This window comes from Chlorocebus sabaeus, chromosome 23 (genome assembly GCF_047675955.1).
Source record: "Chlorocebus sabaeus isolate Y175 chromosome 23, mChlSab1.0.hap1, whole genome shotgun sequence".
In the NCBI taxonomy this organism is placed as follows: domain Eukaryota; kingdom Metazoa; phylum Chordata; class Mammalia; order Primates; family Cercopithecidae; genus Chlorocebus; species Chlorocebus sabaeus.
In genome coordinates this window covers 38,868,545-38,882,465 of record NC_132926.1, presented here as the reverse complement: position 1 = coordinate 38,882,465, position 13,921 = coordinate 38,868,545, and the positions used below count along the sequence as shown (strand labels likewise).

At 36.1% G+C, this 13,921-nt stretch overlaps 1 protein-coding gene across 6 annotated transcripts in view; it reads right to left on the bottom strand.

Annotated features, from left to right (window-relative positions):
* Positions 1 to 13,921, bottom strand: part of NR3C1 (nuclear receptor subfamily 3 group C member 1) — a 126,622-nt gene that overhangs the window by 22,140 nt on the left and 90,561 nt on the right. For all 6 annotated transcript variants that reach the window (XM_008014817.3, XM_008014821.3, XM_008014819.3 and 3 more), the window contains exons 4-5: positions 9,340 to 9,456; positions 254 to 532 (exon numbers count right to left, since the gene is read on the bottom strand). In XM_008014817.3, coding sequence (XP_008013008.3) covers positions 254 to 532; positions 9,340 to 9,456 — 396 coding nt within the window. The remainder of the gene's footprint in view (positions 1 to 253; positions 533 to 9,339; positions 9,457 to 13,921) is intronic.

Below are 13,921 nucleotides of genomic sequence, written 5' to 3'. Positions count from 1 at the left end.
AGTTCTGATATTAAATCATCCTATGTGAAATTACCATTCTGTGCATAATGATTTGAAAAGCAGGGAGTAATGTAAATGTTTTATTATAAACTCCCTATCACCTGTATTCACCTGACTCTCCCCTTCATAGTCCCCAGAACTAGTAAGAGAAAGACGATAAGCCATGGGTTCAGGATGATATAAAAGCCAAAATGTTTTTGCCGAAGAAAACACAAAGGTTTATATAGTTGCTCTTTTATCTTTTGCATCTTACCTGGTATCGCTTTTGCCCATTTCACTGCTGCAATCACTTGCCGCCCTCCTAACATGTTGAGCGTGGTCATGATCCTCCAAGTTGAGTCTGGAACAGAGCTATCATAGCCTGCATATAACACTTCAGGTTCAATAACCTCCAACAGTGACACCAGGGTAGGGGTGAGTTGTGGTAACGTTGCAGGAACTATTGTTTTGTTAGCAGGATTTTCAGAGGTTTCTTGTGAGACTCCTGTAGTGGCCTGCTGAATTCCTTTTATTTTTTTCTTTGTTTTTCGAGCTGTGGATATTTTAAAAAATACATAGAAATGAACTGTAATGGGAAGGTCTGCACTACATAGTTTATTCAAGAAGTATTTTTACTTTCTAAAACTATTAAGATGGGAGAAATATTTTATTTAGCAATTATGATAAAGTGACATGGAAGAAGAGGAAAAAAACTTTTTTTTTCTGAAAGCAAAGGATCCAGAGAAACCTATTCCCAATTAATTTTGCCTACAAATAGGCCAGAAACTTCATTATAGTTATTCCTTATACAAAGTATTATAACAGTATGTTAAAACAATCGGAGTAAATCACTTTCGTAAGTTCTTCTATAAATTATTTGTTTGTCTCACTTTCACTCTAAATGCAACAATTTCATTGGTTATGTAAGGCAAGTTACTCTTACTATAAACTGAAAAAAAAATCTAAGCTTGGAATAACGGATTACAAACTGTGGTTTAAGATTAATCTAAATCATGGTAGTATATACAATGAAGAGAATTACACTATTTACACTTGTTCAAAGCCACTTATCAAGATAGGAAGATGATAGCAGATTACATGCTAAAAATAGTATTAGTAGTACCAGTAGAAAAATTCGCTTTTCACCTTTATGTCGGTACTAACATAAATACTGCTTGGGACTAAAAACATATGGGAAGATGAAATGAAAAACTTTACTTCACATAAATTATAAGTGGGAAATTTCCCTTATATAAGGAAGATTTATATTGATTATAAACCTAAAGCATCCATTTTCCTATTATATATAAATTAATTATCTTTTACCTTGACTTGGTATGGAACCATCTAATCAAACTACAACATGGATCCTGTAGACTTTTTAGTAGATTTATTCATACTCCTGAAGTTATTTTTGTTTTAGTGACTAAATAAGAATTACATTGGTCTCTCAGAGGGAAAGTACTCAGAACTCCAAGGAAAGGCAAGAAATGTAATTTATATCAAAGAAGAAATGTACCTGTTCAAATTATTAGGGATACAAACCATTTTGCAAAGGGAAGAGTAAATGTAAATCACCTTTAAAAATCATTTTTAGATCCTCTGTCCTTAAAATGACACACCATATAGTCTGTGGAGGACAGATATGGTGGTGGGAACGATATCTCAATGTCCAGTGTTAGAATGGTTCCATTCTTACTGTGTTCTATAATAAATGGGGTACTGAGAAATTCAAAAATTTTTAGTTAATATTTCAAAACAGAAACAGAATCATGATAGAACTATTCTAATTAGTTTACCATGCTCTCTTGGAGGCATGGTATGATACAGGACTAAAGAGCAGAAACCTGAAATCAGCATATTTGGATTTAAGTCCTGGTTCTGCCATGTTGTAGCTGGATATCTGTGCAAGTTAACTCCCTGACTCTTCATTTCCCCTTCTGTAAAATGAGGATAATATTAGTCCCTACCTCACAGGGTTGCTGTGAGAATTAAATATGTAAAATGCTTAGAACAGTTCCTGGCATATATTATAGTAATTACCATATAACAACTATCATTACCTCAACTTGCAGGAGAACATGTTTTTAGAATATGTTAAATTTGGATATCGCAACTTAATAGAGGAGTGATAAAAGTTTAAAAAGGAAGGACACCTATACATAAAGAAATTCTTTAAACAACCAGAAGTATTCCCAGTGAAATCTTGATCCAAATCATAAAATGTACTGTTGACAATGTAAAAGAGAACACACATGTGCCAAATCAATACACTGAAACAGTACTGTTAAAACCTCAATTAGTCATAACTTTAAATGGTTTAGAATGCATTACTCCACATTAGAACAAGGAAGAAAGAGTAACAAGCTGGATTAAACAAAAACATTTTCTATGACTCAGTTTGTAATTAATTTCTCACTACTTATATATAGTCCTAAATGAGAAAACTGATGTTTTTGAATACAACTCAGAAAGTACAAGTGAACTCAATTGTGCCATACTGACTGGAGCAAGAAATAATACTAATTAATTTTTCAAAATATCTTCAGGAAGGAGTTAACCGAACTGAATCATTTAGTTAAGCAATCACTATGTTAAAGCAACTTAGTTAATGCAACTTTACTTTATATAAACTCCTGACCCACTGGAGCATATAGAAGATTAGCAGTCAATATAGGAGCTCCACAGAAGTGTTCATGAGTCTGTGGTAATGCTACTTCCTCCTTAATAAAAGTAGAAAAATCTTACTTAGCTTAAAACCTAGTTTATAAAAGTTGGTTACTTGAAAGGATAAACAAGACTGATAGACCACTAGCTAGATTAACAAAGAAAAAAAAGAGTGAAGATCCAAATAAACACAATAAGAAATGTCAAAGATGACATTACAAGAGATTCCACAGAAATAAAAAAGATCTTCACACCATTACAAGCACCGCTATGCACACAAAGTAGAAAATCTAGAGGAAATGGATAAATTGGAACAAAGGCTTTAAAAAATCTTAGGGTTTATGTGTGTGTGTCGGGGCGGGGGTGGAGTTTACTATGAAAGTATCATTTTTGTTTTCAGCTAATCCCCGTATATATAAAGCCATTATTTGGAGTAAGTATATACGTGGAAATGGAAACACACAACCTCCCTAGATTGAACCAGGAAGAAATTGAAATTCTGAACAGACCAATAACAAGTTCTGAAATTGAATCAGTAATAAAAAACCCACCAACTGAAAAAAGCCCTTGACCAGATGGATTCACAGCCAAATTCTACCAGATGCACAAAGAAGAGCTGGTACTAATCCTACTAAAACTATTCTAAAAAAGCAATCGAGAAAGAGGGCCTCATCCCTAACTTATTCTACAAGGGAAACATCATTCTAATACCAAAACCTGGTAGAGACACAACAACAACAACAACAACAACAACAAAACTACAGGCCAATATCCCTGATGAACACAGATATAAAAATCCTCAACAAAACACTAGCAAACTGAATCCAGCTGCACATCAAAAAGTTAACTCACCACAATCAAGTAGGCTTTATTTCTGGGATGCAAGGCTTGTTCAACATACGCAAATCAATAAATGTGATTCACCACATAAACAAACAAAAAAAAAGATCATCTCAATAGATGCAGAAGAAGTTGCAATAAAATCCAACATCTCTTCATGATAAAAACCTTCACCAAACTAGGTATCAAAGGAACATACCTCAAAATAAGAAAGAGCCCTCTATGACAAACCTACAGCCAACATCATACCAAATGGGCAAAAGCTGGAAGCATTCCCCTTAATGCAATAAGACAAGGATGCCCAATGTCACCGTTCCAATTTAACATAGTACTGGAAATCCTAGTCAGAACAATCAGGTAAGAGAAACAAATTAAAGTCTTCCAAATAGGAAATGAAGTAATCAAACGATCTCTTTTCACTTACTATTCTATACCTAGAAAACCCTGAAGACTCTGCCAAAAGGCTCCTGGAGCTGATAAACAACTTTGGTAAAGGTTCAGGATTTAAAATCAATGTACAAAAATCAGTAGCATTTCTATACACCAGTAATATTCAAGCTGAGAGCCAAATCAAGAATGCAATCCCATTTATAACAGTCAAAAAAGAGTAAAATACCTAGGAATGCATCTAAGTTAGTTTAAGATTTTTACAAGGAGAACTACAAAACACTGCTGAAAGAAATCAGAGATGACACAAACAAATGGAATAACATTCCATGCTCATGGACTGGTAGAATCAGTATAGTTAAAATGGTCATACTACCCAAAGCAATTTATAGATTCAGTACTATTCCTATCAAACTACAATGTAATTTTTTACAGAACTAGCAAAAAGCATTCTAAAATTCATATGGAACCAAAAAATGCCCCAAATGGCCAAAGCAATCCTAAGCAAAAAGAAGAAAGCTGGCAACATCACATTACCCCAAATCAAACTATACTACAGGCTACAGTAACAAAACAGCATGGTACCAGTACAAAAAACACACACAATGGTACAGAATAGAGTCCAGAAATAAAGACACAAACCTACAGCCATCTAATCTACACAAAGTTGATAAAAATAAGTCATAAGAAAATGACTCCCTATTACATTAATGGTGCTGGGATAACTGGCTATCCATGTGCAGAAGAATGAAACTGGACCCCTATCTATTGCCATACAAAAATTAGTAAGGTGGATTAAAGATGTAAATGTAAGACCTCAAACTATGAAAATCCTAGAAGAAAACCTAGGAAATAACCTTCTCGACATTGGCCTTGGGAAAGAATTTATGACTAATCCCCAAAAGCAACTGCAACAAAAACAAAAATTGACAATGGGACCTAATTAAGCTAAAGAGTTTCTGCAAAGCAAGAGAAACTATCACAGACAATCTACAGAATGGGAGAAAATATTTGCTAACTATGCATCTGACAAAGCCCTAATATCCAGAGTTTATATGGAACTTAAATTAACAAGCAAAAACAACCCCATTAAAAACGGGCAAAGGACATGAGCAGACACTTCTCAAAAAAAAAAACATACATACATGTGGCCAACAAACATATGAAAAAATGCTGATTGTTAATCATCAGAGAAATGCAAGTCAAAACCACAATGACACCACTGTGGAAAGAAGTTTGGAGATTTTTCAAAGAATTAGGAGTTTAACTACCATTCAACCTAGCAATCCTATTGCTGGGCATACACCCAAAGAGAAATAATTCATTCTATCAAAAAGACACATGTACCCATATGTTCACTGCAGCATGGTTTGCAATAGCAAAGACATGGAACCAACCCAGGTACCCATCAACAGTGCAGTGGATAAAGAAAATGTGGTATTTATATGCCATGGAATACTATACAGACACAAAAAGAATGAAATCATGTTCTTTGCAGCAACATGGATGTAGCAGGCGGCCAGTATCCTACATGAACTAATGCAGAAAACCAAATACTGGGTTCTCATTTATAAATGGGAGCTAAACATGGAGTACGCATAGACATAAAGATGGGCACAGACACTGGGAAATAAAAGAGAGGGGATAGAGGAAGGGAGGCACACGTTAAAAAGCACCTGTTAGGTACTGTGCTTACTTCCTGGATGAAAGGTTCAATCGTACTCCAAATACCAGCATCATAAAATGTATCTTAGTAACAAACCTGTACATGTACCCCCAGAATCTAAAATATAAGTTGAAAATAAGAGAGAAACTACTAGATTGGGTTTATTAACTTAAAAAAATTAGTTAAATAATATTTGGTAATAAATCTGATAATGCCATAGGACTGTAAGTTTCATTTGACTGTTTATACTAAAAACAAAGCCATACTCTGGATTGATTACAATATACCTCAAAATGAAATGAATAAAAACACTTAGTTACAAAAGAAAACAAGCAAGTTAAAAAAAAATTAGGATCACCATTAAAAATCTTATCCGTTCTTAAATACTAGACACTTGAAGCAGTGAAGGCCACTCCCTTAAAATAAATCTTGAGATTTACTTGGTATGGGGCAAGAGTATAAAAATACACCACTTGCAGTCCTAAGTTACATTTATGAAGAGACTTGGGCAAAGTTACTCTGGGGCTATCATCGAAACTTCTTGGCTTAGGGGAAGCACTCTGATGAACAAAAGAATATTTCTGAAGGTTGTAAAAAAAAAACAACGGTGTGAAACACATGGCTCATCTATATTGTAAGTATTAGGGTCTGCCAAAGATTCCTGGCAAACATACATGCCAGGCCAAATACAGATTTTATGTATACTGGGGTTAGTTTAATACAAAAATGATACTTTTACAGTAAAACCACACACACAAACCCTAAGAACTTTTTTAAGCCGTTCTTTCAATTCATCTACAAGTAGAACTGGATCAACTATATGATATGTGCCACACAGTACATATCATAGTATGAAATAACAAGCTAGAATTTTCTTCTACTACGTAGTATAAAAATGGATATAAAGTAAATCATGGCCCTACTCAAAGGTGTTTTTAATAATATGAGGGTCCAAAAAGTAGAAGAATGTGTGTCAAAGACTAACATGTAGTAGTTTTTAACAAATGCCAATTTCTACACTAACTGGATATGTTATACTGACAATTTATAAGAGCATATAATTGGTTATTTTTAATACAATATTTTGAGAAACTGCAGCCTAAATTGTATGCTTAAATTTTATTCATGTAAGAAAAATTTCTGATGTCCAACAAAAGATTCAACTGGAAATGACAGTGATGGCATAATTAATAGAAAAATCAGATGTCAGTCACTGCCTTGGGTCGTCTTCTAGTGCAGTAAGGGCAAAGGGCACTGCAATTGCTATTAAACTGTAAGAGGGAGGAAAAAACAGACAAATTTCATAGCCTAGTCCATCAAAATCATTACTTTGTAGTTGATGTATCTTTTTTGTTTTGATGAAAGAAGTTCCTTGTAGTTTGGATAGGGAGAAATTGCCCAGAAAAACATTATATGCTTAAAGCTCCAAAGACCTTAAACTTCACATGTATTCAGAAAAGCATCTAAAAATGTTACTGGGTAAGCAACCACAATACATTAGAGGTATAACAAAATTTTATTTGGGTTTGTCCTTTGAGCTTCATTCAAAATCTATTTCTAAATATAAAATAGCTAAAATGAAAAAATGAATATTAGAGAAAATTGGGACCAGAGAAAATAACCCAAAGGGCACTAAAAACTCAAGTGTCTTAATATATATTTAAATGGTCAAAGTATATTACATACATAGGAGATTAGAAAGCAGCAAGATGAAACTGGTAAAATCTGGGCAGAGATCTGGTATCTAAGAAAGTGGGGAATACTGTATTTATAACAAAAATAAACTACCCTTGGGGAACTGAAAGCAAACTTCTGTGTGCATTTTTTAGTTAATCTCTGCAGTTTTTATAACATTTACAAGAAAGTGGGCAGTTATCATTTTATGTAAATCAATGTTTAACATGCTGACACTCTGCAGTTAAGTTTAAATAGCCTGGGCAAACCTAGATAGAGTTGTGTGTGTGGTTTGGGGAATTAAGACTCTTCATAGTCATACCCATAAATCTATTTTCTGTTTACCAAGATGTACATACACAGTGTGTGCTAGATAGCACCAACAATTAGTCTCTCCTATCAAAATAACCACATAGGTCAGTTGCAGTGGCTCACACCTGTAATCCCAGCACTTTGGGAGGCCACATTGGGAGGATCACTTAAGGCCAGGAGTTAGACACCAGCCCGGGCAACATAGCAAGACTCCTTTGTCTCTACAAAAAACTAAAAAAAAAAATTAAAAAAATAATCAGCTGGGTGTGGTAGTGTACATCTGTAACCCTATGGGGTGGGAAGATGGCTTGAGTCTTAGGAGTTCAAGGCTGCAGTGAGCCATGTTCATGCCACTGCACTCCAGCCTGGGTGACAAGAGTTAGACTCTGTCTCTAAAATAACAATAATCATCATAATCATAAAAAGAACCACATGGTTTCCATTCTCTCTCAGTACTGCCTGCCGTCTCTTATCTGGAGGACTGCCATATTCATTTAATTGGTCTCTCCATGTAAGATCAGTCTTTGTAAAACACAAACCTGATCATGTCTCTGCCCTTATTTTTCATCTATCTAATTCCTACTCAGCTGGTAGATTTAAAATTCAATGTTACTTCTTCCTTGACTTCCAAGGAACTAGGTGACCTTCCTCTTGTTCCTGTGGCCTTATGCTCTCTATGGTGTGCCATGCTATTTTGTGACTGATTCTGCAACCTAACTAGCCAGTAAACTGCTTGAATACAGGCACCATTTTCCTCATTTTATATCTAGTTACTGCCTCGCTGGTGCGTATTTGTTGAATAAAAGTGCTAATCTCACAATAAATACTAAGCATATGTGTTATTATATCACACTACCTTCACAGAACTTGCAATTTCAACCACAGCAGAATTCCAAACTTTTTTCAGAGGAAAATTTTTTAATGCTGAGATCAGTGTTAATTATACAACTTGTTATATAAACAGGGATATGAAACTCTAACTTATAACTAGTTTCAGGTTTCTTTTTTTTTTTCTCCCCCTGGGACAGAGTCTTGCTCTGTCACCAAGCTGGAGTGCAATGACATGATCTCGGCTCACTGCAACCTCTGCTTCCCGGGTTCAAGCAATTCTCCTGCCTCAGCCTCCTGAGTAGCTGGGATTACAGGTGCACGCCACCACGCCCAGCTAATTTTTGTATTTTTAGTAGAGACTAGGTTTCACCATGTTAGCCAGGATGGTCTCGATCTCTTGACCTCATGATCTGCCTGCCTTGATCTCCCAAAGTGCTGGGATTACAGGTGTGAGCCACTGCGCCCGGCCCAGGTTTCTTCTTTACTTGAAAACCAAAACAAAACCCATCCAGTTCTTCCTTGAGGTTTATTTTTTCCCACACCCCCTTTGAAGATCTGTAATAAAACATAGATCTCCAAGTAAAAGGTGTGCTTTTAAAAGGCAAACAGAAAAATGGACATGTAAATATGTATGAAACAGAAACATTCCCAACCCTAGGTAATAGTTTTGAGGTTGAAAAAAGGAGTAAGAATAATAAAGTTGCTGCATGTTGTATAAGTTTCATTATTACATAATTTCCTTTCTTCGTATATAGTCTGGCTGTACTGAATTCAGTGTGTGTCAGAACTAGTGGATAAACAGAATATGACACACTCATGAAAAAAAGTTCCCATTTTTATTGGGCAGTAACATTATGCTAGTCAAGCATATATATACTGAACTGACTACATTATTACATCTGCTTACTTGTATCTTCAAAAGTAAAATGATAAATTTTTATAAGCTACAGAGACAAACAATTGCTTTCAGATATTTACATTACCTTCCAGGTTCATTCCAGCCTGAAGACATTTTCGATAGCGGCATGCTGGGCAGTTTTTTCTTCGAATTTTATCGATGATGCAATCATTCCTTCCAGCACATAGGTAATTGTGCTGTCCTATATGGAATAAAAGGCACTACTAAAGTTTCACAGGTCTTCAAAGATATTTTTTATGGAGAGCCTCTATCTGTTTTTGTTTCCGGTGGAATGTAACCAAGGCACCCACAGGTATTGATTAGGGAAGTGTTCTTGCCCACATTGCCATTATGAGGTCGAGAGATCAACAACAACAAAAAGAGTCTCCCTTTTTCTGTTCAACAAACTGAAAACAGTGCAATAAAAAACCTTACTGCAGTATTCACATATTAAAAAAAGTACACAAATCATCAGTGAACCACTTAATAAATTTTTACAAACCAAGAACCTTTATGTAATCAGGTTAACAGATCAAGAAACAGAACAGTACCCCAACAAGCCCCCTTTCTGCCCAATTCCAGTCAGTACCCAACAAGGGTAACTACTTTTTTGACAAACTGTGTTTTAAACAGTTTGATAGATTGTGGTTTTTTTTTTTTTTTTTTTTTTTTTTTTGAGATGGAGTCTTGCTCTGTCGCCCAGGCTGGGAGTGTAGTAGTTTAGTGGCATGATCTCAGCTCACTGCAACCTCTGCCTCCCGGGTTCAAGCGATTCTCCTGCCTCAGCCTCCTGAAGTAGCTGGGATTACAGGTGCGTACCACCACGCCTGGCTACTTTTTGTATTTTTAGTAGAGACAAGGTTTCACCATGTTAGCCAGGATTGTCTCGATCTCATGACCTCATGATCCACCCGCCTCAGCTTCCCAATGTGCTAGGATTACAAGCATGAGCCACCGTGCCCAGCTGACAGATTGTGTTTTAAACACATAATAGTTTGGGGGAAGATGGTTAACTGTATCAGGTTCAATTCTTTGTAAAGAATAGGCCACAAAATTGACGACTGGACTATAATTCACCTTTGTTCAGAGCTGCTCTCCAATGCCAAATATCTGTACCAGCTGTTTCAATTTCTTTTTGTACTCTATAAGTTTCCCAGCTTCTTTACTTGGATGCAAAATGGAAGCACTAACCCAATTCTATCTCCTATAAAGCAAAAGTAGGATCAATGGATACATCCATTGTTGAAGCAGTTATAATACAAAAAAGTTATACCTTATAAGGAATGTCTAAATCATTGTCCCACAGTTACCAGAAGAAAAAAATAGAAAAAAATAACACCCACTTACAATGAAAAATTCCAAAGTTTTGTTTATATCCAACTGAAATGTCAGGATGTGCACATTATGCCAATATTGATTTCTGTATCCCAGGTATTTTTTTTTTTTTGGGGGGATGGAGTCTCGCTGTGTCTCCCAGACTGGAGTGCAGTGGTGTCATCTTGGCTCACTGCAAGCTCCACCTCCCAGGTTCATGCCATTCTCCTGCCTCAGCCTCCTGAGTAGCTGGGACTACAGGTGCCCGCCACCACGCCCGGCTAATTTTTTGTATTTTTAGTAGAGACGGTTTCACTGTGTTAGCCAGGATGGTCTCGATCTCCCGACCTTGTGATCCACCTGCCTCGGCCTCCCAAAGTGCTGGGATTATAGGCGTGAGCCACCATGCCTGGCCCCAGGTATGTCTTTTGTGCAGCTAAGACTCTGAGCTATAGGATCAGAGGCACTGTACCTTCATAAGATTAAAATAGCCCTTTGTGGTTATTAGCATGAAGTTGGACATGTCTATCTATCTGTTTCTTACTTATAAAATGAGGAGTTTTAACTAGTATTCACTATTTCACAACACATGGCCACGTACAGCTAATAGTCATTTCCTGTCAATCCATTCATTCATTCCTTGACTCATTTATTTGTTTGTTTATTTTTAGACAAGTCCTTGCTATGTCGCCTAGGCTGGAGTACAGTGGTGTGTCATAGCTCACTGCAGCCTGAATCTCCTGCTTTAGCTTCCTGAGTAGCTGAGACTACAGGCACGATGCCTGGATAATTTTTTTTTTTTCCTGTATAGACAGGGTATTGTTATATTGCTCCGGCTGGTCTCAAACTCCAGGTCTCAAGCAATCCTCCCATCTTGGCCTCCCAAACTGCTGGGATAATAGGTGTGAGCCACAGTGCCCAGCCCATTTTCCTGACAACCCTTCTGATAAGACAATGAGACATCTTATTTTGGAGTTCCTATGTCTTCTACTACTTGGTAAGTTCCCTTTCTATCTAATAGAAAGATGAGTCTTCAAGTCAGCTGAAATTTTGTGACATTATTTTGTTTACATAGTATTTATTTGTGTGGTTAAAATCTATTTTTGGCAAGTAATTCTGGTTTTCTATTTATGGTACGTGTGGTAGCCAGCCTCCCAAGATGGCCCCCAGTGATCTCTGCCTCCTTGAATGCATGGTCTTGTGTAGTCCCTTTTCGTCCTTCACCAGGATTGGTCTATGTGGCCAATAAAATACGGCAGAAGTGATGGCATGTTACGTGTGAAATCAGGTAATAAAAGAGAGTAGTTATGCTGCATTGATCACATACTCTCTTGGATCATTTGTTATGGGGGATGTAAATTATAACACTACTCACGTTACTCCACAGAGACCGCAAGGATGCCAGCTTTGGCTAGTGTAGTAGTCCCACCTATTGATTAGAGTCAAAAGTAAAGCCCACCCCTGCCTAGTGCAAAGCTCCAAATAAAGTGCAACAACTTGCTAATAACCATATTATACTATGCCAATTTTGAGGGATAACCTATAATTCTAGCAGGTATTAAGAATGGAGTCCTAAGTGTATGATGTAAATAATACAAGTTGCATCTTTATAATTGTTTAAGAAAGTGTTCTAAAATATGTATCTGGGCTTTAAGGCATATTTCTATTGTGTCTGGATAGAAAAACAGAAGAATTGCTGAGTTAGGTTATCAAAGGACTGCAGAATTTTAGAGCTGTAAAGGGCCTTTGAGAACATTAAAATCCAAATAAAGGAAGAAACAGAGCAAAAACTTAACATACTCTACAATTTAACCTTTCTTATTAATCATGTAATCTCACCATCATACTTCACTTAAATACTTAAATAACAAACATTTAATAGTATAGCTAATAGTCAATTAAATTTTACCTAAAAACAAGTATAGGAATTTAATTTTAAAGCAGGGATTAAGCACAGAGGGTATATGGCCTGAACTGGTCTTCTATAAAGGAGGTATGTTTAGCTTTGTTTTCTGTTCTAATTGCACTTGGATGCTTTTAGGTAGGGCATGTGTGCACTCTCTAATACTAACATGTGCCCTCCTCCCTACAACTGTATTACAAAGAACAATTTGAATTCAAATGGAGGAAAGTAAACATTTTTAATAGCCATATTTAAGGCTTCATTGTGAAATTCACCTTCAAAAATCAGTTTGTCAGTATTTATTACATACAGTACAGATGCTCTTTAAGACAAAGTTACATCCAGATAAACCCATTATAAGTTAATAGTGCATTTTTCGATTTAAGATATTTTCAATTCACAATGGGTTTACCTGGAGGCAACCCCACTGTAAGTCGAGGAGCATACTGAATGCATATCACTTTCCCACCATCATAAAAGTTGAAAAATCGTTAAGTCAGGGACTGTCTTACTATTATCACTGCATTTATATCATGGAAATACTTAGGCAGTTAAGAAAGCGAGTAGTAAAGTGAGGACACGAAGATGCTTCCGTCTTTTGCGTATGTGTTAAATAACATCCACTTTATTAGGAGCATTGCACTAGGCAGGGCTGGGCTGTACTTTTGACTCTAATCAATAGGTGGGACTACTACACTGGCCAAAGCTGGCATCCTTGTAACCTCTGTGGTGTAATATGAGTAATTTTATAATTTGCTAATGTATTAAAAAGTAAAACAAAAGAAAATGACTCATCTAACTCTCATGGATATGCAAACACAACATAAGACAAATAATAATCCTCATACAGTGAATGAATAATAAATATGTTTCTTTAAAAATTAATATAATCACAGCTTTAGGCCACACTGCTTTCAAACTTTAGAAATAACTAAATTATATGACTATTTTTTTTCCAAGAGGAGTCACTGGTAATACTAGCAAATTTTAGACTCTCTTCTAATAGGTTTGCTATGGAATGAATTTCTCCTTTAGGAAGATAATGCTGTTGCCCTGTCAGCAGTCTGAATCCATAACAAAGTAAGATTTGTATTAATACAACATTTATATAGTGAAATCACTTTCTCTAAAATACCTTTCCTGACCTCCTCAGTCTGAGTTTCTCTCTCCCTCCTCTGAATTATAATCTCTGCACCTTGTCACTGTTAACTCATCTTTCACTTCAGTGGAGTGTGACTTCCCAGAGGGTAAGGATCAGGTCTTATTGGCATTTATACCACTTAGCACAGTGCCCTGGCTTAATAGAAAAAAAATGAATAAGAAATGAAATGAATGTCTTTTTTCCTGTCACAGTTCTCACTATGTCTCACATTTTTGCCAGGCCAGTATAGGTGGTGACTTTGAAATCTATTAGCTTATGGAAGTTAAAGCCCATATTTCTAATGCAATG